The following is a 24,130-nucleotide window of genomic DNA, read 5'->3' as shown; positions in this document are numbered from 1 at the left end:
ACCCTTACTACCGCGAGAAACCTAATGATGACAGATTAGATTCAGACGACTCCTGCAGTATTAATAATGTCATTTGTGTTTGGACAGACTGTAAATAGATTCACTTTGACCTGCTGAACGCTGTCAATCACATACAGCACATGTACAGTTATTAGCCATTTGTTGTAAAGTCCCGCCCATTTGACAGCTCGTCCAATCATCACAGAGAAGCCAGACGGCAGTTGATCCGTCATCAAACCTCAAATCAAGCTCATGCTGCTCTCTCAGACGGAACACTATATACAGTGTGTATATATATATATATATATATATATATATATATATATATGTGTAGAGAGAGAAATCAGTCATGTAAATATATATATACTGATCATGCCTGATGAATTTATGAACTTGTTCAGTTTCAGTGTTTTACTGTGATCACGCCGTTGTTCAAACGCACACGCTGCGTTCTGTCTGCAGTGGTGTTATGAAACGATACTCATCGCTGTGATGAAGTGTCCACATGAGTCATTTCGCACCGTGAGTCACGCGCTATTAGTCAGCAGCAGCGTTTGAGCAGTGCTGAACATCGACTCCTTTATTAACAGAGAGAATCAGAGCGTTTCACGTGTTATTGAGCTCACTGAGTCTGAACACACTGATGTTTAGGGATGGAAATCGTGAAGAACATAACAATACTTATTATGGTTCCAATACTTCATGATTCCCCTAATGAATATTTCAGTAAGTATATTGATTTAGTTTGAACGTGATGGAAAAAATGGCCTGCGATTTAGTGAGCGAAAAAAAACGCTCCAAACGGTTCAGAGGGTGAACGAATCATTAGACTGATTCAGTGAATCATCAGATGATTTGTTTGGTTGTGGTTTTCCTGTCATGTGACACATACATGCTTCCTTCTTTCCACAACATCCAATGTTTTGAGAGACAGAATTTTTCAAATATTTTTTCATCTTCACTGCTTCTTTGTATAAAATGGCTGAATAAAATAAAACGAATATGCTGGGGCTGCACGATAATGGTTAAACTATAAATCACGATTATTTTGTCCAAGAAATATAATCCCGATTATTGCCCTTTTATTGATTTATTTTTTCCCCATTTGATGAAATGTTTGCCGTGTTTTCAGCTTATCAGCGCTTTTTCCTGATTGGAGGATTTTAACTTTTGACATCTGGCAACCACAACCTTGAAAGATTGTGAAGGCTCATTACCAACGCAAGATGACTTCAACTGAAGGGTTTTCATGATAAATAAGCAGCGGGCAAATATCACAGACAAATCGTGATCACGATTACAATACGATTCATCACGTAGCCCCAGAATATGCCCAACTACTTTTTTCAGCCAGATGTTTTTCCTCTGCGTTATTCAATCTTCATTACAGAGTTTCACAGAAAAATGCAAATCAATTTAATTCAGTAACTGAATATACCTTGTAACAATCAGTAAGAACAGTTGTTTTTTTTTATACAATCCTAAACATTAAATCCAGATGAATGAGTGCAGTGTAAATCTGCTGTGATTCTCCAGGCCAAAGACATGCAGAAGATGGTGAAGCTGGAGGAGGACATGGACCGCAGACCAGCCACGGTGGTGTAGGCGCTCCATCCGTCAACTGAGACGAGAGCAAACCCTCACGAACCTCCACGCGAGCGGGCTGAAGGGTCCGTCTGTCCCGTCGGGCTCCGTCTTCATCTGCGTTTCATCCCGAGTCCCGCTCCCAAATCCCTGCAGTCTGTAGATCTGTAACCCCGCCCATCCTCCCTACCTCAGCTCTAGCCCCGCCCACCGGCTTTAACTCCTCCTCCGCAGCGGCGGCGTCCAGCCAATCCGGCACTTACTGTAGCTCCGCCCACGCTGCCAAGCTCCTGTGGAAGCGGTGAAGACGCCGCTGGTGGGACAGACTCATCACACACGTTTTTATACGCCATCACCATCATCATCTTCATCATCAGCAGCGCTGCAGCCATTATGGGTCGACAACTCAAGTGTTCTTTGTGAACTTTTCAACTCGTATTTTAACTGAGCTAGTTAACCGTAGCAGAGTCAGGCGAACGGACGAATCCGATTAGTTTGTCACACTATCTGTGAACGACGCGCTTTTCACCAGTCCTGAGCACTTTATATGTGATAGGATGTCAAAGGATCTTTGACGATGTAGCAGAGCACTAGCTTTCCTCTGTACAGTACGAATGTAGACGCCGTCTGGAACCCAGATCACACGAGCTTTTATCATCCGTTGCGGTTCGTTTTTAAGATCAGACGCACGCGTCGTTTTACCCCAATGTCCTTTTATTTCAGAGGTTTTAGATGCGGCCGGCGGTCAGTGAGCTTGCGGTGGATCTGCAGCTCCGAATCGCCGGTTCTGTTCTGCGAGGAGCCGTCGTGAGAATCGGCATCGACGCGAACCGTTTTCCTTTCTCTGACGAGACGCTGAACTTTGGTTCCACTCGTGTTTGCGTTCTTTTATTTTCAGGTGTAATCTATTGGTACTTGTTTTAAAGAGAGGCGATTGTGCACTGCAAGAAAATCATGTTCTCAGTACCAGTGACAATAACTAAACATCAAAACGTACATCAAGATGACAATCAAAATGACTCGAGATATACGAATAACAGAATATTAACAAATATCTGCCGACGACGGTCAGAAAAGCGTCAAGGGTTCATGGGCAGATATTTGAAAACAAGACTCCACATCTTGTGTCATTTTGCATCTCCAGTAAAAGTATCTTGATTTAAGGATGTTTAGATGTTTGTACTGGATATTTGAACGAAAACGTACATTTCTTTGCAGTGCGAATCCCGGCTGGGGTGTGGATTCTGAGACGATAAGTGTATTGGTTGTTGTGAGTTTCCATCTGTCGTTTTTACTCCTTTCTTCTTTTTCTTTGCATCATGTTTTCAAGTGTTTGGCGGTGACCACATATCTCGTGTAAAAGCAAAGTGCTTTAAAACTCCATCGCTTACAAATGTGCCACTATATGTCAGGTAGAACGTTTAAATTATTTTACATGATAAATGCCAAAATAAGGGGTTATTTATATAAAGATACATATATGAATATATTATAGTGAGTAGTTTAAGACTACGTTTGGTTTCTTAGAAGCTTTTTGCACTAGCTGAATGTTTTCTGTTGTGCGACTTCCACGTAGACTTTTGCTCTAATATTATAGTTTGCGGGAAAAGCAGATTATTTTTGCAGAACTGTCGCGCTCTGAATTTCATCCGTTTCTATTCGTTCGTCTCCTGAGCTTTCTGTAGCTTCTCAATGGACCATGCTGTGAGTGCTTTTGTATTTATAAATATATATATATCGTATTTGTCAAACTTCTAGCAATGAAAATACTCAAAAAATACTGTTGTTATCCTGCTACTTTAATACTGTTTTATAGTATGTGTACCAATAAACTATCCCAGGTGTTAAATGACAAGTCTGTTGCACGTCTATTTATTGTGTGTTGGACAGAATCATGTCGTTAAAATACTAGATAATGTGAGCCGTGAGTCTAGTGCTTAAGCAGTCGGTGTTATTTCTGTCTGCCATCTTTGACCCTGATAGCACAGGTACATCTCGGAGACGTCTATTGATGTCTGCATTTACATCTGCAAGACGTATTTATTTACATAGTTTGCTCATCTGCAATACGTCTATTAGACGTTTCCTATCGGTTGTCAAATAGATGTCTAGATGTTCATGATTTAGAACGTATGTAAAACTGACATCTTACAGACGTCTGCCAGACGTTTGTAGAAAGCAGATGCTTTCCAGATCAAGACATCTTTAACAGACATCTTGCAGACGTACATGTTCTATCTGGGTGAGCTTTAAAGGTGCCATTTTTCACAAACTTCTGTAACACCATGTCCTAACCTGACGTAACTGGAACAACAGCTAACCCTAACGATGACTATCATAATCTCAGGTACTGATTAATGTTAAAAGGGTTTAAAGGAGAAGTCACTTCCAAAACAAAGATTCACAGATAATGTACTCACCCCCTTGTCATCCAAGATGTTCATGTCTTTCTTTCTTCAGTCGTAAAGAAATTATGTTTTTTGAGGAAAACATTTCAGCATTTTTCTCCATATAATGGACTGATATGGTGCCCCCGATTTTGACCTTCCAAAATGCAGTGTAAATGCGGTTGTAAACGTTCCCAGCAAAGAAGGGTCTTATCTAGCGAAACCATCGGTTATTTTCATCAAAACAGTACAATATAAATACTTTTTAATGTCAAACGCTCGTCTTGTCTTTCTCTCCCTGAGCTCTGTGTATTCTGACTCAAGACAGTTAGTGTATGTCGAAAAACTCCAATCGTGTTTTCTCCCTCAACTTCAAAAATCATTTCAGAATCATCCTACATCACTGCAGAAGAACAGACACAGTGTTTACAAAGTGAACATGCAAAGAAGATCAAACACCCTTAACAAAAAAGGTAAAACAGTGATATAGGACGATTTTGAAGTTGAGGGAGAACATGAGATGGGAGTTTTTCCACATACACTAACTGACATGAACCGCAACAAACACAGAGTTCAGGAAGAGTAAGACAAGACGAGCGTTTGACATTAAAAAAGTATATGTTCAAAATTGGGACACCATATCAGTCCATTATATGGAGAAAAATGCTGAAATGTTTTCCTCAAAAAATATAATTTCTTTACGACTGAAGAAAGAAAGACATGAACATCTTGGATGACAAGGGGGTGACTACATTACCTGTGAATCTTTGTTTTGGAAGTGGACTTAAAAAGTAAACGGAAACGTTTCAACTTGACAACCCTTTCTGAACAAACAATAGTGTATCGGGCACTCAGTATGTTTTTAACAATGTTAAATGGTTTAATAATCATGAAGTATGTAGGCTACTTATCCATTTTGTAGCATGCAGCACACTTGGAGAGAGAGACCCCGCCCACACGTGCTTCTGATTGGCTGTGATTTTTGATTTGATTCTGTCACTTCTGGTGTGGGCAGACAAATTACTTGTCGCTGAAATTGTATTGCGTCGCGTGTGGTGAGGACACAGCGTTGTTAGACATTTGCTGCGTTTCGTTCACTGAGAAAAGTTGAAGTTTTTAACTTTCCTTCATGGAAAAGTGCAGCAAAACTGACAAACTCTTGTGGAAATGCCAAACTCTGTGAGTGAGTCAATGTTCAGCAAATGTTTGTAAGAGCTGTAAATCACTGTGAATGGTCTCCTGTTGAGTATGTATAGTACTTTACACACCTAGAGTGTGTAAATGGGAAAAACAGAGATATCTGTCAGATATGTTAGTCACATTTTAAGTGTGCAATCAAAACAAAAACAAAACGCCTACAGCATCTTCAGTGAAAGCAGCGTTGAGTGTGCGAATGTGTCGTTTAGCCATGAATACACTGAAGGAGAAAGCTGTCGGTGTCTTGAGTTGGTTCAGTCTCTCCAGCACAAAGGAGCAGCAGCGTTCCAGTCAGTAATCTCATGCAGTAATTGGCACGTGTATTCATACGCTTCGGTCGGCGTGTTTCTCTGAAGCCCTTGTTACAATCAGCACATGAATACACATCCACTTACGAACAATAAAGTGTGATAATGAGATTCCTGTTGTCGTGGCAACTCCAAAGCGCAGCGGTATAAAGTGCGCCGAGGTCTCCGTCGGCCGCGGGCAGACGTCTGACCGAGGAAACATGCTGAAACTCTCGGACAGGTGCGGCTCCAAAACCGACACCAAAATCCTTCTGGACGCCATCTCCAACGACAAGATCCACCTCGCCAGGTTCATTTTAGACGCTCTGGATGGGAGAATCGTCAACTCCAAGACCGAAGGGGCGCAGACGCCGCTCATCTCCGCCGTGTTTCTCCAGGATTCGCCTGCGAGATGCAGGTTTGTGAATCTTCTGCTGCAGAGGGGCGCCAGTGTGAATCACCCGGACGAGAGCGGCCGTACGGCGCTGAGTTACGCCTGCGAGATGGGATACCTGGATGCGGTGAAGATCCTGGTGAAGAACGGCGCGGATCCCGAGGCGGCGGATACCTGGGGAAATACTGCGCTCATGTACGCCGTGGTGGCCGGACGCTCGGCCGTCGTGGAGTTTTTGGTGCGCGCTTTTAAAAGGCTGGGTCTCCAGATTGACCGGCAAAACAAGGTGGGCAACTCTGCGCTTGAGGTGGCCAAGTATCTCGGACACACTGAATGTCTGCAAGCGCTTCTGAGTAACTCCAGGAGGATTCACGATGATGAAGATGATGATGATGATGCTCTAGCTGAAAAACTTTCCACTGTGAACATCAGTGAAGCTGACCATGAGGAAAAGCCTCTCCAGATCCATCCGACGAGAGCTTCACCTGAAGATGGGACGCGACCGCCAATTATTTTAACCCGTAAACGATCCCTCAGCTTGCGGAAGAGAATCCAGTCGATGGACTCCATTGAGGAATATGAGAGGGAAGGTGATGCTTCGTTGCCTTTATCAGCACAAGGCCGGATGTTCTCTGGTGTTTTAACTCCAAAACCTCCTCAGAAACTCAAACACGGAGAGCTTCAGACCACCTGCTCCAACAAACACCTGCCTCCGTTGTTTTACTCACCCAGACCCTCCAAAATGCCCTCGACTTGTGCGCCCGCTGCTTCTTCTGGTCCTCTTGGCATTTTATTAACTCCTTTCAGCAAAAACGCCAAAGAGGAGCTCGAGAAAGCCAAGAAACTGCCGTCTGACGTGCCCATCAGAAGGTTTGACGACAGTTACTATCAGAAGAGGTGCAGTTTACCGACTAGCGCTCTCACGTCGGCGGCCCCGGAGCGTCTCAGGCCTCTGCGCAAAAGCAAAACCGTGTTGAAAACCGCGGTAAACGCCGAGAACGCAGAGCACGCCTCCAGATCTCTGAGCACCCTCAGCGGGAGGCTGTTGAGGAGATTCACTTTTCCAGAGTTCAAACGGAGCAGCAAAGAGTCGCCGGAGGCGTGCGGCGCTCAGAGCGGCGGTCCAGAAGCGGCCGGACGCTGCATCCCAAGGTCAGAGACTTTTCCCCTGGGAAACAAGCACCCTCAAGTAGGGAGCAAGCCGAGCATCGACAGCATTAGCGCGGTCAAGTGTGAGTTTGACTTTCAGTTTAAAGCTGCTCCAAATGTCTGAGGCCTGTGGGACCGATCATGTGCTGCAGTCTGTGATGAGCCCTAACCTACTAACTAGTGCGCGTTCAGTGGCTGCTGTGCCAACAGATTAAGGGCTTGGAATGAATCACTCACTTGTTTTCTTGTCATTTATTCATTCAGCAGATGCTTTTATCCAAAACATTTATCACAATGGTATGTTTAAGACATGAACATTTTTGGGTCATTTCCAGGACCTACGGCTCTACTAGAAAGATCCCCTTCTATGACATGGACTATATGTTGTGTTTACCTGTAAAGTCGTTTAAAATGTTTTGATTCCCAGTTTGAGTATTCTTACTTTTATTCTATTACATTTATGTATGTACGTATGTATGTATTGTTCTTCAGTCTTGAATACTAGTCATTTGTGTTAGGAGAGACCTGGGTTAGTTGTCACAGTGGGTTTATTTATTTAAGTCATTTTCTTTTCAATTTTCGAACAAGAATGTTGTAATTTTTTGAAAAAAAAAAAAGAAGAAAGTCCACTTTCAGAACGAAGATTTTCAGATAATGTAGTCACCCCCTTGTCATCTAAGATGTTCATGTCTTTCGTAAAGAAATTATGGATTTTGAGGAAAACATTTCAGCATTTTTTTCCATATAGTGGACACTTATGGTGCCCCGAATTTGAACTTCCAAAATGTAGTTTAAATGCAGCTTCAAAGGCTCCAAACGATCCCAGCCGAGGAAGAAGCGTCTTATCTAGCGAAACCATCGGTTATTTTTAAAACAAATTGAGAATTTGTATACTTTTTAACCTAAAATTCTCGTCTTGTCTCGTCTCTGTGATGCACATGCGTAGTCTGGGTCAATACAGTTAGGGTGTGTCGAAAAACTCCTGTCTCGTTTTCTTCTTCAACGTCAAAATCATCCTGTATTCCTATTTTACCTTTTCTTTTTCTTTTTTTTTTTTTTTTTAGCTAAGGGTGTTTGATCGTCTTTGCATGTTCACATGTAAACACTGGGTCGGTGCTTCTGCAGCGATGTAGGACGATTCTGAAGTTGGGGAATAAAAGAAGATGGGAGTTTTTCGACATTCCCTAACTGTGTTGACAGTACTGAACCAGAAAAAAAGTTCACACAGACTTAGACAAGAGAAGCATTCGAGGTTGACCGATCGTTTCGCTAGATAAGACCCTTCTTCCTCAGCTGGGGTCATTTGGAGCCTTTGAAGCCGCATTTAAACTGCATTTTGGAAGTTCAAACTCGGGGCACCATATCAGTCCATTATATGGAGAAAAATCCTGAAATGTTTCCCTCAAAAAAAAAAAAAAACAATTTCTGAAGAAAGAAAGACATGAACATCTTGGATGACAAGGGGGTGAGTACATTATCTGTAAATGTTTGTTCTGGAAGTGGACTTCTCCTTTAATTTTTTTGTTTTTTTTTTAACTCCCCTATGGCGGGGAATGTGGTTACACTATACGGGGTAAGTTGTCACAGTGAAAACTGACTCTGAATTCAAGCATTAAAACAATTATGAAATAATTCACAAAACAGTAAAAATGTCAAATCTGACATACAAATATCTCTACCAAAGTGTAATTAAATCATTTCTTAAAATTAAAACTTAAAACGCGATTATGAATTTCCAAAAAATACTTGTCTTAAGGTGTGCAACATTACCTATTACTCAAAATGATTCTATTTTAAGACGCGTTTATGACTGAAAACTTCACAGATACTGACATACGGAACGTGTGACAACTTACCCCGCTGTCCCATATAAGGATTTTATTTTAGCTAGATTAAATAAAATGCATACCTGTGTGAAAACAGCATGTCTTTTTTTTCTGTGGACTGATTCTCCCTGTGGGAAACACACGAAGGACTGCGAGCGTCGAGCGCGTGCAGAAGTGAAGCGCACTTGCTGATTTCGTGGCTGTGTGTAGTGTGAACGCGGCTCGTGTCGCGGGGAGGAGCTGCGCGCTCCTGATCGCGCTCAGTGCAGCTCTGCATGTCCTGCAGCCGCAGCTCGAGAACAGGCGCGGGATCGGAGCGTCCGTCCTCTGCGGGGAAACTTGAGAGGAACTTCCGTCGAGAGGAGTAATGCAGCCGCGTGCGTGTCAGGAGCGCGCGCAGGAGTGAATCACGCGCACCTGCATCTGCTGCGTCTCAAGTTCCTCGCGCGGTTCCTCCGGAATCTTCCTCACATCCTCCTGCAGGAGCAACGCTTCATCATGGACCTTCACCGCGCTGCTCTTCTGCTGATCTGTAAGTTCTGCTGACGTGTTTTACAGCTCTAGCGTGAGTTATGCGGAGGTTCAGCATTAGATCTGCTGGAGTTTGATTCTCGTTTACAGCAGACGCTTTTATCTGAGTGAGAAAAACACGAGAAGCAGAAATCTCAGAATGTGAAGCTACAGCTGAAAAACATGCAGAAAATAGAGATTTATTCAATGAAATCTGCTTCCAGGTGTATTTGCTAAAAATGTGGACTCTTCTGTGGTGTTAGATATCACTTTACAGTGTACTGAACAGAAACATTAGAAAAGAGAAAAGAACAATCAGCTGTTTGTTTCACTGCAGCTTTACAGAGAAACTCTCTCAAACCCCCGACGAAGAAGACAAAGAGCAGCAGAGACAATAGAAACAGAACAGAGTAGATCAGTGTGTGTGTGTGTGTGTCTCCTGGTTTCTCATATGTTCTCCTGGTTTCTCCAGCGTTTCTGTCGGCGCTCTGCGTTTCTGCGGAGCAGGAGGTGGAGAATCTGTCCGGACTGTCGCCGAATCCTGACCGGGACATTTTCGTAGTGAGAGAAAATGGAACGACGTGCTTGATGGCGGAGTTCGCGGTCAAATTCCTGATTCCGTACGACGTTCTGGCACTGAACGGGATCGATGTGAGCAACTTTCTGAGCCGATCCAGTCAAAAACACCATTAACACGGATTCAGATTGGATTAGGGTTTGATCCTTATGAAGTTAAACAGAAATGCCTTCATTTTCCCACACGAGCCGTCAGGATGCTTAAACATTTGAAACTTTCATGACCCAACATGAGATGATGCTTATATGTGTGTGTGTGTGTGTGTGTGTAGCTGATCACGGAGCAGGCGTCCGTGTCCATCCCGCGTGGAGCTCAGATCGCTGGGAAATGCGGGAGCAGCGAGTCGGAGCTGCACATCTCGTGGATCAATCACGCTTTCACATTCCGCATCTTCTTCTCAAAGGTGATTGTAGCAAAAGCTGATCCATCTGAATCTTTACAGCATTTCACTGATTTACTACAGTCCCCTAATGTGTGTGTGTGTGTGTGTGCAGGAGAAACGCACGATGGGCAGTGATGGAAAAGCTAAAGAAACTGAAGTGTGGAAGATAAACAAGGTTCAGCTGGTCTACGACACTTCAGAGACGACACACTTCATTAACGCTTACAATCGTGAGTCAAACGGCTTCACGTTCACAGCAAATCATCGTAAGATCAGCCAAACGTTCACGACTGCAGATTGAGATGAGTAAATAAATCATCATCGCTGACAAATGTAGACTTGTTTGGTGATTTCACGCTCCAGTTTGCTGCGTTCGCGTAAAAAAAGAAAAGGTTTAACCTGCAGCTCATTATTGCGTTCAGTTCGATTGAGCTTTTGTTTCATCTTTTCTTGATGTTTTGGGTTTGCTGAGACACAAAGCCCATTGTTCCATTAGCAGCGCTGCAGTCCTCCACTGCGACATCCACCGCGCTTCAACCGTTCACACAGCTCTTTACTCGCCCGCTTCATTACCGCTCGAAGTGTGACGCCGCTTTGTTCGTAGTTGTCGTTACTGCAGTGAAGTGTAGAATTCATTCCCAATTCTCAAGTTTATTTGTAGAGCACTTTTTATAATGCATACTGTTTTTAAAACAGCCTTACCCAAGATGCTTGTTTCAATGTTACTAATATTGCTAATCTGAGCTATAAATCAGAGTTTTGACAGTGTGTGTATCTCGTGTGTGTGTGTGCGCAGCGGGGAAACACACGGCGAGCACACACCGTCTGTCCGCACTGGTGACTCCCGCCGGACGCTCGTACGTTTGCGCGGCTCAGCAGACGCTCACGCTGATCTCCAGCGACCATCAGAAGGGAATCACCGTCTCCATCTACGACATTCAGATTCAACCCTTCGACATCAAGAGCGACTTCGTCTTCAGTGAACGTAAGCGCATCACACACACACACACACACACACGTACGTTACGTCTGCGTCACATCAGTGTGAGTCTCACGAGGAAACACACGCAGGTCACATCACAGCACAAACACAACAGACACATGAACTCACCTTTATCGTCAAAATAAAGGCAGATTTTTCAGATGTTGCACTGCAGTTCACCCTCGAACATCAGTTTAAAGAAGGTCCTTCGCCTCCTGAGACCCTGCATCCTCATATGAGCACATTATATTTTAGTGAATTTCTCTGACTGTACATGCCACAGTTTTAGGTCTGGATGTCCTGTACGGAGCACATTCAGGGCTTTCAAATGTTTGGATGTTTCGTGATGTTCACTCTCTCTCCTCTGTCTTTAATGTCAAATAGTAATTTAGTGACACTCTTATGGAAATATGATAATATTTTGTAATTATCATTTAAGTCTGACTCATTTTTAAACTGTGTCATAAATCAACATCTCAGGAAAATGTTATGGGGTTTCATCAACATGTGACTTTCTGTTATGAAACAGGAAATAGTTTCTTACGTGTCCTCTTATGAGGACAACGGGACTAAAAGCTTGTTTATTACACATTTTGGGAGGCACAACAAATGAATAAGGAAAGAAATTATGTTTCAATATTCCTATGAAATATATATTTATTATGAAAATATTATCAGTTATTACTCCCATTATTACACTTCTTTTTCCATTGCGTGTTGCCCCAAAAACACATTAATATGCAAATTAGATTATTAGTTTATAGATCCATTGTATAAAATGAGAAAACCTCTTTATAGCCATTTTACACACATTTTTCATAAAGAAAAATGGTATATAAAATCATTCTGTTATAACATCTTTATATAGTTTTGTAAAAAAACCCTGAAACTAAAAATGTATTGGTGATTTGAAAAAAAAATCTATTGTTTTTGCCTATGCATGTTCATTCATGTTTTTTTATTTATTTATTTTTTATTTATGCCCTCTACCCAGGACATAGCATAACTTATGAATGAAATTGATATGATTTTTTTTTAATGCTCTAAACAATATAATGACATGAAAATATACTAATCTTTACCAATTTATTTCACGTCTCAGGAGGTTAAAGTACAAAACAGTAAATAGTCAATGGTCATTAAAGTATTATATCTTCATATTTTTTCTACTTTCACTAACATGCATCTTTTTACCAACATCAGTCCTGATGATAATGACCAAAAACTCATTATTTTTCAGGAGTTTAAGCCTTTCAATCCCAGTTTGTTTGCATCATACTAGTTGTTTTTTTTAATGAAAAAGCACAAAAAACTGTTATTTTCCATATACTAAATGCTAAGCATTTTTTTAGTTGATTGTCTTGAATAAGTCAATGATTAGAAACAGCATTAAATTTAATGCATTTTTTTTGTCCAGTTTCAGATTTAAAAAGAAAAACTACCATTGAGACACATTTCTCAGTACACACACACACACACACACACACACAGCACGCTCTGATATCGACACCCACACAATTATAATTACAACATTCAATTAAACTGGCGTTTCTCCAGCAGAAGCAGAAAACAGGAACAAAGCGAGTATTTGCTCCAAACACCAAACGGCAGAAAATGGTGCCAAAATAGTACAATATTGTAACATTTTTAAAAATAGCTACAGTGTTGTCACCTTGCCAACAAATGAAAGCCAGTTTAATTAATTTTTAATTAAGCCAGTAATTTTTTTTTTACCTTTTTTTTTTTTGTTTTTTTTTTGTACCTACTATAAAATAGAATTATGAAAGGAAATGAGGATAGAAAAAAGACATTTACCTTCCTTAAACTCATCTTAATGTCGAATGTAAGTGATTTAGTGTTGCAGTGGTTTTGTGGGTGGGTTAGTAGGTTCTGGTTAGTAGCGCTGACCCGTCAGTGACCTGCGGGATGAGCGTGTGTTGGAGCGTGTCGTTCTTTCTCCGGCGCTGTGTGGGTGAAATGGCTGTTTACCGCAGTGAGCGTTACTCTTCCCTTTATAGTCGTGGTGATTTATGGGCCGTTTCCTCAGCGCAGGAACAAAAGCCGGTCCCGCGGGGCGCCGGCGCACGTCTCACGCGCTGCTGAGTGAGCAAAACCAACGCACATGTGTTTTTAACAAAACGCCGTTCAACTTCTGTGTTTGGGGTCAAACTGACCCTCGCTGGTTTTCACATATTCTGACAAAAATCAGCACTGTTAAGATTCCTGTAAAAACACAAAATCTCTATTGTAGCTTTTCAGAGACTGAGAAAATATGTGAGAGAAATGTAATCATTTTTCATGTGATTTGTGACACAAATTATGTTTAAAATGAGCTGCACAGACACAGTGTAAAAATATTGTTTTTTTTGTCATGACACTGAGGTGCAAATAACTACAAGCAACTACAAAATATTACCACCATTATTTGTCTAGTAGTATTTATTGCTGTTTCATTAACCGTTATGAGGATGAAATGTTTCTCCTCTTATTTTTAGTACCGTACCAGTCTGTGTGATCAAAAAACTAAATAAAATCATTGACAGATTTGTTTTGACCATGAAACAACTTACATTTAAAGTCTTAAATTTCACACGTTTGACAAGCAACAATAAATTTTTTTTTTTTTCAAAGTGTTGATTTTTGTCAAATTGCATGAAAAACATTGAGGGTTCATTTGACATGCAACAAAATTTATACCATCGTTCCAAAACACATTTATGCATCAAATCTTTGCATACGTGTTCATGACTGTAAATGAGAAATATTCACCAGATCTGAAGAAGAATTAAGTGGTTTCACCAGTGTTTCAAACATTTTAAAATATTACTCAAACTGACCCCAAAACCGCAGGCGTTTCACCGTAGCTGATATGAAGGGTTGTGACGAATCCTAACGTCTGTCAGTGTGTTTGATGATGTTTCTGACAGATCAGACTCATGATTCTCAAGCGCTGAGTGTCTTTAAACTCGACGCAGTCGTTTGTCGTGACACGTTACCTCAGCAAACACACGCGACTGATTCTCAGTGACGTCGTGCTGTGAACGATGGTGCTGTAGATGTTCAGCAGCCTTGAGGTGAAAACAGCAAAACAAAACGACTCTACAAATGTTGTTTTATGGTTCGGCGGCTGTATTTGTATTGTGTAGATTCGTGCTGATCCGCAGCGGCGTGTGAATGACAGACGCTTCTCTCCTCCTGCAGCGTATAAATGCATCACGGACCAGCGGGAGCAGCTGGAGCAGACGCTGCCGCTGGTGTTGGGTCTCATCCTGGGTCTCATCATCGTCATCACCCTCTCCGTTTATCACTTCCACCTCAAACTGACCGCCGCGCAGCAGCCGCAGCTGCCCCGGGACCGCTCGCTCTACAAGAACATGTGAAGACTCTCTCTGCGCACGCAGACGCTCCCGTCGGTCTGTCCCTCACCGTACGTCACGTCTGTGAAGCTCCCGTCCAAACGTCTCAATGCACATCATTACAAATCCTCTTTATTTCTGGTTTCTGTGTGTCAAATCTATGGAAGCCTGTTTCCACCATGGAAAATAAGAATTAAAAAGGCAATTGCAACTTTTTCAGAATTGCAAGATGAAAAAACTCTTGCGACGTGAGACATAAACTCGAAATTGTGTGAAAAAAAAAAAAAAAAAAAAAAAGCCAGATTTTTTAAATTATTATTATTACTCCGTGGTGGGAAAAAACAGAATTGTGAGATGTAAACTTAGAATTCAGAAAAAAAGTCTAGAGTTAAAAGATTTGAACTTGGAATTCTGAGGGGGAAAAGACGGAATTGCAAAATGTAAATGTGAATTGCATTTTTGTTCTGAGAAAAAAAAAAGTCAAAATTGTAAAAAGGTAAGTAAAAACATAATTGCAAAATGTAAATTTAGAATTCAAACAAAAGAAGTCAGAACTGCTAGATGTAAACTTCAAAATCTGAGGAAAATTCAACTGCAACATGTAAACCTAAAATTCAGAGAAAAGAGTCAGAATTCCAAGATGTAAACCTAGAATTCTAAAAAGAAAAAGAATTGCGAAGTGTAAACTTAGAATTCAAAAATCAAGACAGAATTGTGAGATGTAAACTTAAAATTCTGAGAAAAAAATTCTGAATTGCAAAATGTAAGAGAAAAAAAAAATCAATTGTGAGATGTAAACTTGGAAAAAAAGTCAGAATTAAAAGATGAAAACAACTCCGAGGGGGAAAAAAAATCTGAATTGTGGGATATAAACGTGGAATTTAGAGAAAAGGGTCAGAATTCCATTATGTAAATCTAAAAAAATCAAAAGTTGCAAAATGTAAACTAGAAATTCTGAGAAAAAAAAAATCAAAATTGCAAAATGTAACCCTAGAACTCAGAGGGAAATAGTCAGAAAAAAGGAGTTGAGTTAATGTATTGCACTTCTCTTTTTTTTTTTCTCAGAATTGTGAATTTCTGTTGTGCAATTCACGTCTCAGAACTGAGAAACAAATTCTGAATTGTGAGTTTTTTTTATTTTGTGGTGGAAACGGGTTTTCATGCGAATGTCTCGTCTAGATGTTAAATGTCAAACGCGTCTTCCTGTCGCTGCTGGGCTCATCTTGTTTACCACATGATTGTCCATCGCTGTAAAAATAGAAATGTTTAAATTGCTTGAAGGATATAAATTAAATACAGATATTTAATGATGATTATTTCAAGATTTATGATTTACTAAATGACACAAAATGTACTGTCCATGTGTGTGTGTGAAGCGGCACAGAATGACTTGTGTTTTACTCCATTGAAGCGCTCACGGATGTGAGGAATGTTCTAGAAGATCTTTGATGTTTGAGGTTTTTCTTTTCCAGCTGAAAAAGGGAAAGCCGAAGGTTTAGATCCATCGGAATGAAATACGACACGGAGATGAATGGAAAATCGATAATAGGCGGCCGGACAGCAGTAACATCACTGGCATTAAAGATTTCCACAAATGAGCTGCGATCCTCACAGATCGATGTCTGGAGTCTCAGACGCTGAGGAGTTTATTGATCCCACGTCGCCGGCGCTCAATTAAAAACACGGCTTCTGTTGGCCGGTGATTTATGCCGCCATCATAAAGCGTCAGCCGAGGCTCGAGGCTCATTCGTCGCCTCTGTTCTTTCAGGATTTCTTTAAAGTTCTGTTCGGTCTCGTGTTGTTTTGGCAGATGATGTGTGGCGTTCGTTCGTTTCTGCACACGATTCAGCTCAAATCTCACGTTCGAAGCATGTTCGCATTCAAATGTGTTGTCAATAAACGTTCAGTTTCTGTTCTGCGTTGCTGTTTTCTTACAAAGTTAGGAATATTTTCAATACTACAGTACCTGAAAATGTTCTTAAAATTTTGTTCTAGACAACTGAAGAATTGAAAAAAACAGGTTTCATGCATTTTTTGGGTCGTTTCAAATAAACAGAGTAATATAAAAAAATATATATATTAAAATCTCATTACTCTGAGGAGTGAAAGTTTTGAGAACAAAAGACACGTGAACAGTATCATAGACATTGTTACATTATTATCATTTTTATTAGTATTTTGAATCAGTTTTTTTTTCTGTTAACATTTCTGTTAACATTTTAGTCATTTTGTTGTGTGTTTTTGTCATTTTTATTAGTTTTCTTTTAAATTTGTCCTTATAGTTTTCATTATTTTATTTTATTATTTTTTTTGGTTTGAATTATTTTAGTACATTAAATGAAACAAAATGATAATAAAATGAAATTTATTAGGCTTTATTTCAGTTAAATATAACAACCCTGGCCACATATAAATAAATAAATATATATATATATATATATAATCTCTACAGTTGCAATTGAAGTGATTCAACCCCTCAGAGTCTGCAGTACTTTACAAAAACAAGCTTTTCTGAAGATCCAGGACTTTTCCAAAATTGTATCTATAATCTATAACAGATTACTAAAAGTAATAACGTCAATATATAATGTAATATTTTTGAGTTCTAGAATTTTTTTTAATAACACAGCTATGTGATAATTATTCAACACTGAAAAACGTCAATGCCGTGTATAAGATGAACACTAGTGTGACCTTCATGTTGAGGCGTCGTGCCGAATCCCACTCTTCACCAAAAGAACAAAATGTGAACGTGAACGTGCTAAAATTCATTTGGATAGACGCGTGGAGTTCTGGAAGAATGTTTTAGTCTCCAGATTTAATTCTCATTCAAAATATTTGGCTGAATTTGAAGAACACAGTGGCAAAGTGAAAACCAGAGATTATCAGTGATCTGAAGCTTTTTGAGGCGAGGAATGGCCCAAGATCGCAGAAGATTGCGAGCGCTTCCAAGCAGCGTTTATTGGTGGTTTCAAAGAATAAAAGATTCTGCACCAGTTTTTGCTTTTGGGGGTAGAATAATTTTGAACCAGTTTGAATTTTGTCATGATTCATTTCATTCTCAGAATCACTCACATGTGTGTTAATAAACTCTAATACTCTACTGATGCTTTTGTTGAACTGTTTTCATAAAACGTTGTTCTCTGCAGCAAAATGTCCTGCAGGTCAATCTAATTTTGACTACAACTGTATATAAATATTAGGGCTGTCAAATGATTAATCGTGATTATTGGCATACAAAATAAAAGTTTGAGTTTGCCTGTGTGTAATTAGTATGCATATATAAATACACACAAATTAATGTATATATTTATGTACAGAATATTTTTATTTCTATATAATATTAATCATAAAAAAATTAAAATAAATACATATACTTGTAAATATTTCTTAAATATATACATGAATGTGTTTGTTTCTATATGTACATAATTACACACACACACACATATATATATATATATATATATAATAGGCAAACTCAAACTTTTATTTTGTATGCGATTAATCACTTTTCCACGTCAAAGGCCGTTTTCACAAATATGAGTCGTGTGGATTTAATCACACACACACACTCTAAGATCAAACCTGTGCAAACACACACTATAAATGAGGCCTCGTCATGTGGGTTCCAGCAGGTAAATTGGCATTTAATGTTTAACGTCATTAATGAACATTCACACCTGTACTGTTAAAACACAATCATGAGCTGCTCAGCAACTTCAAGGTTAAAGGATGTCATTTTATTGTTAATATGTGTATGTACTGAACCATATATTTTTTTTTGAAATTGTTCTTAAAAATATATTTTTTTTTCACCTGTTACAAACTCAGAATGTAATTTAAGAAGATTTCAAGACTCAACGTTCCCACGTTCAGAGTCTGACGCCATTAGAATGATGTAAAAAACCTCAAATACACGCATTTATTGATCATCTTGATTAGAACGTCAGTATGTTCTAAAGTCACGACTGACATCGTTCACAATGCGTCGTGGGACTGTAGTTCATTCGCTCATTCTATTATGAAAACTCCTGTGGAGAAAACAATGAGAAACCGTTCCAGAAAAACCTGTGTGTATGTAAGTGCCAGATCACGACCGTAGGCCAAATGAAGCACAGGACGTGACGCGTTTGTGTTTTTTATTGAAAGCAGCTGTTAGTGACACACATGCAGGATCACCGTACAAAAGCGACGTGACAGCGGATCTGAATATTCCTACAGAAACACGTATTTTTCCAGATCACAGTGAGCCATGAGACACGGGTGAGACGTCACGAGAAAACACGCGTGAGGATTGTGCCGAACACCGTCATATTGCTAGAGATCGGACGAGTCGAGCGCGACAACGAGCGTGAAAAGGCCACACTACTGAAAACCGGAACGAAACCGAGCGTAGAAAACTCTGACGCGACCTACAAACGGAGAATAAATAAATATATTCAGATTCATCTGTCTGCAACAGCCATCTCCAAAAAAATCAAATATAAACAGTAGGAAAGTTTATTATTATTGTCGTTATTGTTATTTCGCAGAAACTCTCAGGTTCTAGGTAATACTGCCCGTTTCACCATGGTAACGTCACAACAAAAATACTGCCGTTTATCAAAACTGTACAAGTAAAACTTACAATTGCTCTAAAATACATCTTCGTAGTTAGCGTGAGAAGACGAGAGTGAAAAAGACGTCGGTCTGGCGTCCGTCCGATCCGCGCGGGACCGGAGCCGTCGGCGTCAGGAGGCCGCGGGCGGCCGCGAATGAAAGCGTTAGCGTGAGGCTGCTCTGACGGCGCCGCGGCTCTCAGCGGTGTCGGTAGTGGCGCATCAGAGGAACGATGCAGGACGGCGGGCCCGACAGCTTCAGGAACGGGTGCTGCAGCAGCTCCTGCGCCGACGCGCGCTGAGACGGCTCTCGCACCAGCATCAGGTCCAGAAACGCCCGCAGGACCGACGACACCTGAACCAGAACACAACATGAGCTTCAGCCGCTTCGACACACATCACATCACGTCACATCAGGGGTGCGCCGTATCGGTTTTGGCCGATATCCAATATGCCCATGTTTTTGAACTCATTTTGGCCGATACCGATATATCTCCTTCTGTTGGGAAACAACACCGAGTCTCTCCTGTGCGGAAATTAGAAGCAAATTAGTTTTCATTTTGGTTAGTTTTTAACAAGAACTTGTTTGTTAGAATTAAATAAATGAAATACACTGAAGCTTTGAAAATAACTATAAATAACCTATATATTAATCACTGTAGCGTTAACATTTTATTGTAAGATTTAACATTTGTAGATGGTCTAATGCAAAAGTTGTAAAAATTCTGAAAATCTTTTAGAGCTCATAATTTGTTTAAAAAAAAAAAAAAACATATTACACGTTAATGAATAAATCAGTATAAATGATTTCATCTGCACGTGTCATGTTTGTGATTTTTTCCTTCATGTAAGCTATGGCTTCTGACCTTTAGATCAAAACGTACTCATGATTTTACGACATCATTTCATGTTATTGTAAGTAGGCCGTCAGCGCCCCCTACAGAATTAAAACTACTTACCAAACGTGCTACATATGTTTACTCTATCACACACCGAACAGGTCATTCTGTACGTGCATTCTCAGATTAAATGCGGCGATCCAAAACACTGAATCTAATCATTTATTCAGGCAAAACTTTGCTTCAAGAATGAGCCACACCGCTGACGTGATCTAATCGCTCGCACACGCTGAGCACGTGTGAGTTATTCCTCTGATCAGAAAGACATACCAGCATAATTTTTAATATCGGGCCGATTCCGATATTTATATTTAAAGCCATCATCGGCCAGTAACGATATCGGTCCAATAATGTTGTGCGTCAGTGATCAATATGCAGAGCGTATCAGATGATCAGGGTGCTGCCTTATTTGTTTGTCATTTCAAATTACTGAATGAATCCACAGTTTGAACAAAACAAGTGAGTCAATGATTCGGACACAGCCACACTTACGGTCTTTGCACTTGACCACCTGATTTCTTATATGACACATTTTCTGTATTTGGTCAAAGTGTTGAAGTAGAATTTTTATTACCTGATGGGACACAATGATACTGTCGCTAAAATGAGTGTTCATTAAGCTATATTTTGACTTTTAATAACTTGCATTTTAAAATAAACTTCTAAATGTCTGTTGATTATTCCCTGTAACAGATCACATCATTTCATTTGTGCTGCATCTAATGAACCGATTAAAAGCAGTTAGAAATGCTATACAACATGAATATACTCATCTTTGCAACAATAAAATGTGCAACTCTTTGTTTTTCTACCAAGATATATGTAATATCTAACATCATGATTAATATTTAACTTACATTGGAAGGGTTTCCATGACCTCTCAAGATCTCAGCAAAAAGTCTCACGATTTATTTCCAGAACATGGTGCATGATGGGATACACTAAGCACTCCGGTATTTGAGCCAGTGTGGATTTAGTGTGAGCGCTTTGGTGTTTTAAAGACCTGGGACAGTCTTACACACGCACTTCCTGTCGTGTGCGTGCGCTCTCGAGTGGCCAAGACCACAAGTGTGAGTATTTGGACAGAGCATCAGTCACTTCATTTCAGAATCAATCAGCCATTTAAATAAATCGAGTGATTGTTACTGAATGAATTACTAGTTTTAAATGAATTGAATAAGTTAATGATTCAGTGACATGTTCATAAAGACAATCTCTTGCTTCGTTTCTGCATTTAATCAGTTGTCTGAATGAACTGAGTGAGTCGGTGATTCAGTGACTCACTCATTAGAACAGTCAGATGATTTGTTTCTGAATGAATCGGTTCTCTAAACAAACCGGCTGAATAAATGATTCAGTGACTCACTCATTAAGACACCTACTGGAGATTTTAGTTTTATATTTACAGCATCATTTCATTTTTGTTTAATCATTTCATATTTCAATATTCATTCGACAACATGAATATGCAGTATTTATTCTCATAATTTATGTGCTGTTTTTTTCTAAAGCTATTTTTCTGTACTGTCTATTCAATGCTTTTCTCCTTCTTCAATGACTTGAAATGATCTTTCGGGGCTCATTTCTTAGCCCAAATTGATGTGCAATTAATGAATTGGCACATCGTATCATTAATTAGATTCAAAGTGGTAATCGTTTGACAACCCTGGTAGAAACAAAGCCGTATCATTAAAAAGCTGATTAAAAAAAATGTAAATGTTTATGTAGAGCAGTTTTTATTCGAATGTTGATTATTCAGCAAATGATAAAATAAAGTTTCCATTCGGGTTTTGGGCCGAATGAGAACGGTGTGTTTTCAGTAATGAATGAGTTTCAGAGCGTTGCTGGGCTCCACCGAACAGAAGCGCAGCTGCTCACCTTGTGAGACTCCTTGAGTCGCGGGGGCAGGTTGTCTCGTATCCGTCTCATGGCCTGCAGCGGCGGCTCGTTGAAGTACGGCGGCTCTCCGTCCACCATCTCGATCACCATGATGCCCAGAGACCAGATGTCCACCTGCAGACAGACCCAGCGGGTGACTAGTTACCCATCATCCAGCACACAGATCACCCGTCATTACCCGCGGCGCGACCGTACCTCAGTGCCGTAGGGCAGTCTGGAGATGACCTCCGGCGCCATCCAGTACGGCGTTCCCACCAGAGACTTCCTCTTGGGAACCTCTTTAGACACTTGAGCGCAGAAGCCAAAATCCGAGAGTTTGATCTGAGGACAGAAACACGCGAAAGCTGATTAGCCGCTAATCGCCCCTTCATTTGTCATGTTCTCCCAACTAATTACAAGGTGGGAGACACGATTTAATTACTTGGAACTAGTGAAGTTGCTAATTACCCCGATCACTTTTCTGCCCTCACGACAAACACACGTCCGTGTGTAACTATACAAACACGTCCGTGTGGAGGACGACGACACACGACAAACCACACAACTGTGTGCCCTGTACTACATATTCAGTCATAATGATTAAACACAAGGGAATTATATCTGCTAAACTGTTTAGATTTCATTTATAGTAATTACAGCTAATTTATTCCATTCAGTATAAATCATATAATATTAATATATAATTTCTAAAAATATATATATAATTTAATTTGACTTAATATAAATAAAATTAAATTAAATGATCAAATTTACTACCCAGAAATAAACATAAAAATTTTAATTTAATAATTTATATATCATTTTATTATATAAAATCTAATTATATTCTATGACATGATATGATGAGGTCACACACCCGTCCGTCGCTGGTGAGCAGGATGGAGTCGCTCTTGATGTCTCGGTGTATGACGCCCTGCGTGTGGAGGTACGACAGCGCCTTCAACACCGACAAACAGACGGTGGCGATCTGCTCCTCGTTCATCCTGCCAACAAAACACACAAACATCAGATCTCAGAAAAATGAGACGAGAGCTGCTTCTCAGATGTTTCTCCTGAGACCAACACGGTTGCTAGGGTGTTCTGGGTGGTTGCTAAAGAGTTGCTATGCAGTTGCTAGGGTGTTCTGGGTGGTTTCAGTGAACAGCACTAATCAAGTCAAGTCGAGTCGAGCTTTATTGTCATTCCGCTACAGGTGTGGACATACGGTGGAACGAAATGTCGTGTCTCGCAGGACCACGGTGCTACACAAATAAACATAAATATGAACATACATACACTATAAATAACTGACTATACATACACATAACCTAAGACAGACTATACAAGTACTTTACATAATAACTGTGCATGATAATGTGCAGAAGAGGTATTTAAAGGTTAAGAAGCAAATAGCGCAATATGATTTGTGGTGCACTGACAAGTAAACATTTGTTAAGTCCTTATTAGGTCCTTGTAACATGGAGTGTTGATAAGAAAGTGTCTGGTGCATAGAGAGAGAAAAGAGTGTTTGTACAGGTGGTTTGTCGAGCTCACTCACCTGTACGTAGCACACTCAGAGGTGCACAATGTTTTCTGTGTGACATGTAGTGTTTATAGGAAAGTGTGTGGTGCATATAGAGATGAAGAATGCGTTACTACAGTTTGAAACTCTCAGTGTGTGAATATAAACCAGTGTCATTTCAGCTGCTCGAAACCACAAGCATCTATTATCACAGATTCAGCTTCAGCAGCGGCGCTGAGAAACTAACCTGATCCCTGTCCGCCTACACTCACACACTCACACACACACACACTCAGAGAAGCGCTAGCGTGTCATTAGCAGCACGTCTCAAACACGCAGCAGAACAAAGGCGGGAGCACAAAGGCTCGTGGGAGAGTCGTGACTCCGTCAGCGGAGCGTGATCGTGATCGTGAGGCCCAGCTGTCCGCCGTACTCTCATCTGTCTCGCCCGCGGCTGCGGCTGCGGCTGCACTGGAGGGGAACACGCCGCCATGTGTTTGTGCCTCCCGCTCCTCCTCAGCACTGATGCGGCGTAATGCGCAAACGGGACGCGTTTGTAATTACTCTGATGAACGACGCCTCATCAGGAGATCCGTGAA

The 24,130-nt window shown here is 40.5% G+C and overlaps 4 protein-coding genes across 26 annotated transcripts in view; 3 read left to right on the top strand and 1 right to left on the bottom strand.

Annotated features, from left to right (window-relative positions):
- plcb4 (phospholipase C, beta 4) overlaps positions 1 to 3,439 on the top strand; it is a 53,903-nt gene extending 50,464 nt beyond the window's left edge. For all 15 annotated transcript variants that reach the window (XM_051138410.1, XM_051138418.1, XM_051138413.1 and 12 more), the window contains one exon: positions 1,537 to 3,439. In XM_051138410.1, coding sequence (XP_050994367.1) covers positions 1,537 to 1,625 — 89 coding nt within the window. In that variant the 3' untranslated portion in view covers positions 1,626 to 3,439. The remainder of the gene's footprint in view (positions 1 to 1,536) is intronic.
- A 1,297-nt stretch (positions 3,440 to 4,736) lies between these two features.
- Positions 4,737 to 7,632, top strand: LOC127183250 (serine/threonine-protein phosphatase 6 regulatory ankyrin repeat subunit B-like). The gene has a single exon (XM_051139186.1). It carries the CDS (start codon positions 5,677 to 5,679, stop codon positions 7,120 to 7,122), a length of 1,446 nt encoding a protein of 481 aa, XP_050995143.1. The 5' UTR covers positions 4,737 to 5,676; the 3' UTR covers positions 7,123 to 7,632.
- Positions 7,633 to 8,489: 857 nt separating this feature from the next.
- lamp5 (lysosomal associated membrane protein family member 5) lies at positions 8,490 to 17,509 on the top strand. The gene is made up of 6 exons (XM_051139563.1): positions 8,490 to 9,356; positions 9,807 to 9,985; positions 10,183 to 10,314; positions 10,406 to 10,523; positions 11,090 to 11,278; positions 14,477 to 17,509. Exons 1-6 carry the CDS (start codon positions 9,323 to 9,325, stop codon positions 14,653 to 14,655), a joined length of 831 nt encoding a protein of 276 aa, XP_050995520.1. The 5' UTR covers positions 8,490 to 9,322; the 3' UTR covers positions 14,656 to 17,509.
- A 1,247-nt stretch (positions 17,510 to 18,756) lies between these two features.
- The window catches only part of pak5 (p21 protein (Cdc42/Rac)-activated kinase 5), a 48,300-nt gene continuing 42,926 nt past the window's right edge, over positions 18,757 to 24,130 (bottom strand). For 8 of the 9 annotated variants that reach the window (XM_051139347.1, XM_051139350.1, XM_051139346.1 and 5 more), the window contains 4 exons: positions 22,887 to 23,013; positions 22,226 to 22,351; positions 22,010 to 22,144; positions 18,757 to 19,587 (listed from right to left, as the gene is read on the bottom strand). In XM_051139347.1, coding sequence (XP_050995304.1) covers positions 19,432 to 19,587; positions 22,010 to 22,144; positions 22,226 to 22,351; positions 22,887 to 23,013 — 544 coding nt within the window. In that variant the 3' untranslated portion in view covers positions 18,757 to 19,431. Of the gene's footprint in view, positions 19,588 to 19,609; positions 19,759 to 22,009; positions 22,145 to 22,225; positions 22,352 to 22,886; positions 23,014 to 24,130 lie in introns of those variants that run through there. The other variant, XM_051139352.1, reaches the window with a different exon arrangement.

This window comes from Labeo rohita, chromosome 20 (assembly GCF_022985175.1).
Source record: "Labeo rohita strain BAU-BD-2019 chromosome 20, IGBB_LRoh.1.0, whole genome shotgun sequence".
Classification (NCBI taxonomy): domain Eukaryota; kingdom Metazoa; phylum Chordata; class Actinopteri; order Cypriniformes; family Cyprinidae; genus Labeo; species Labeo rohita.
The sequence above is the reverse complement of the archived record's forward strand: the minus strand, read 5'-3'. Positions and strand labels throughout refer to the sequence as shown.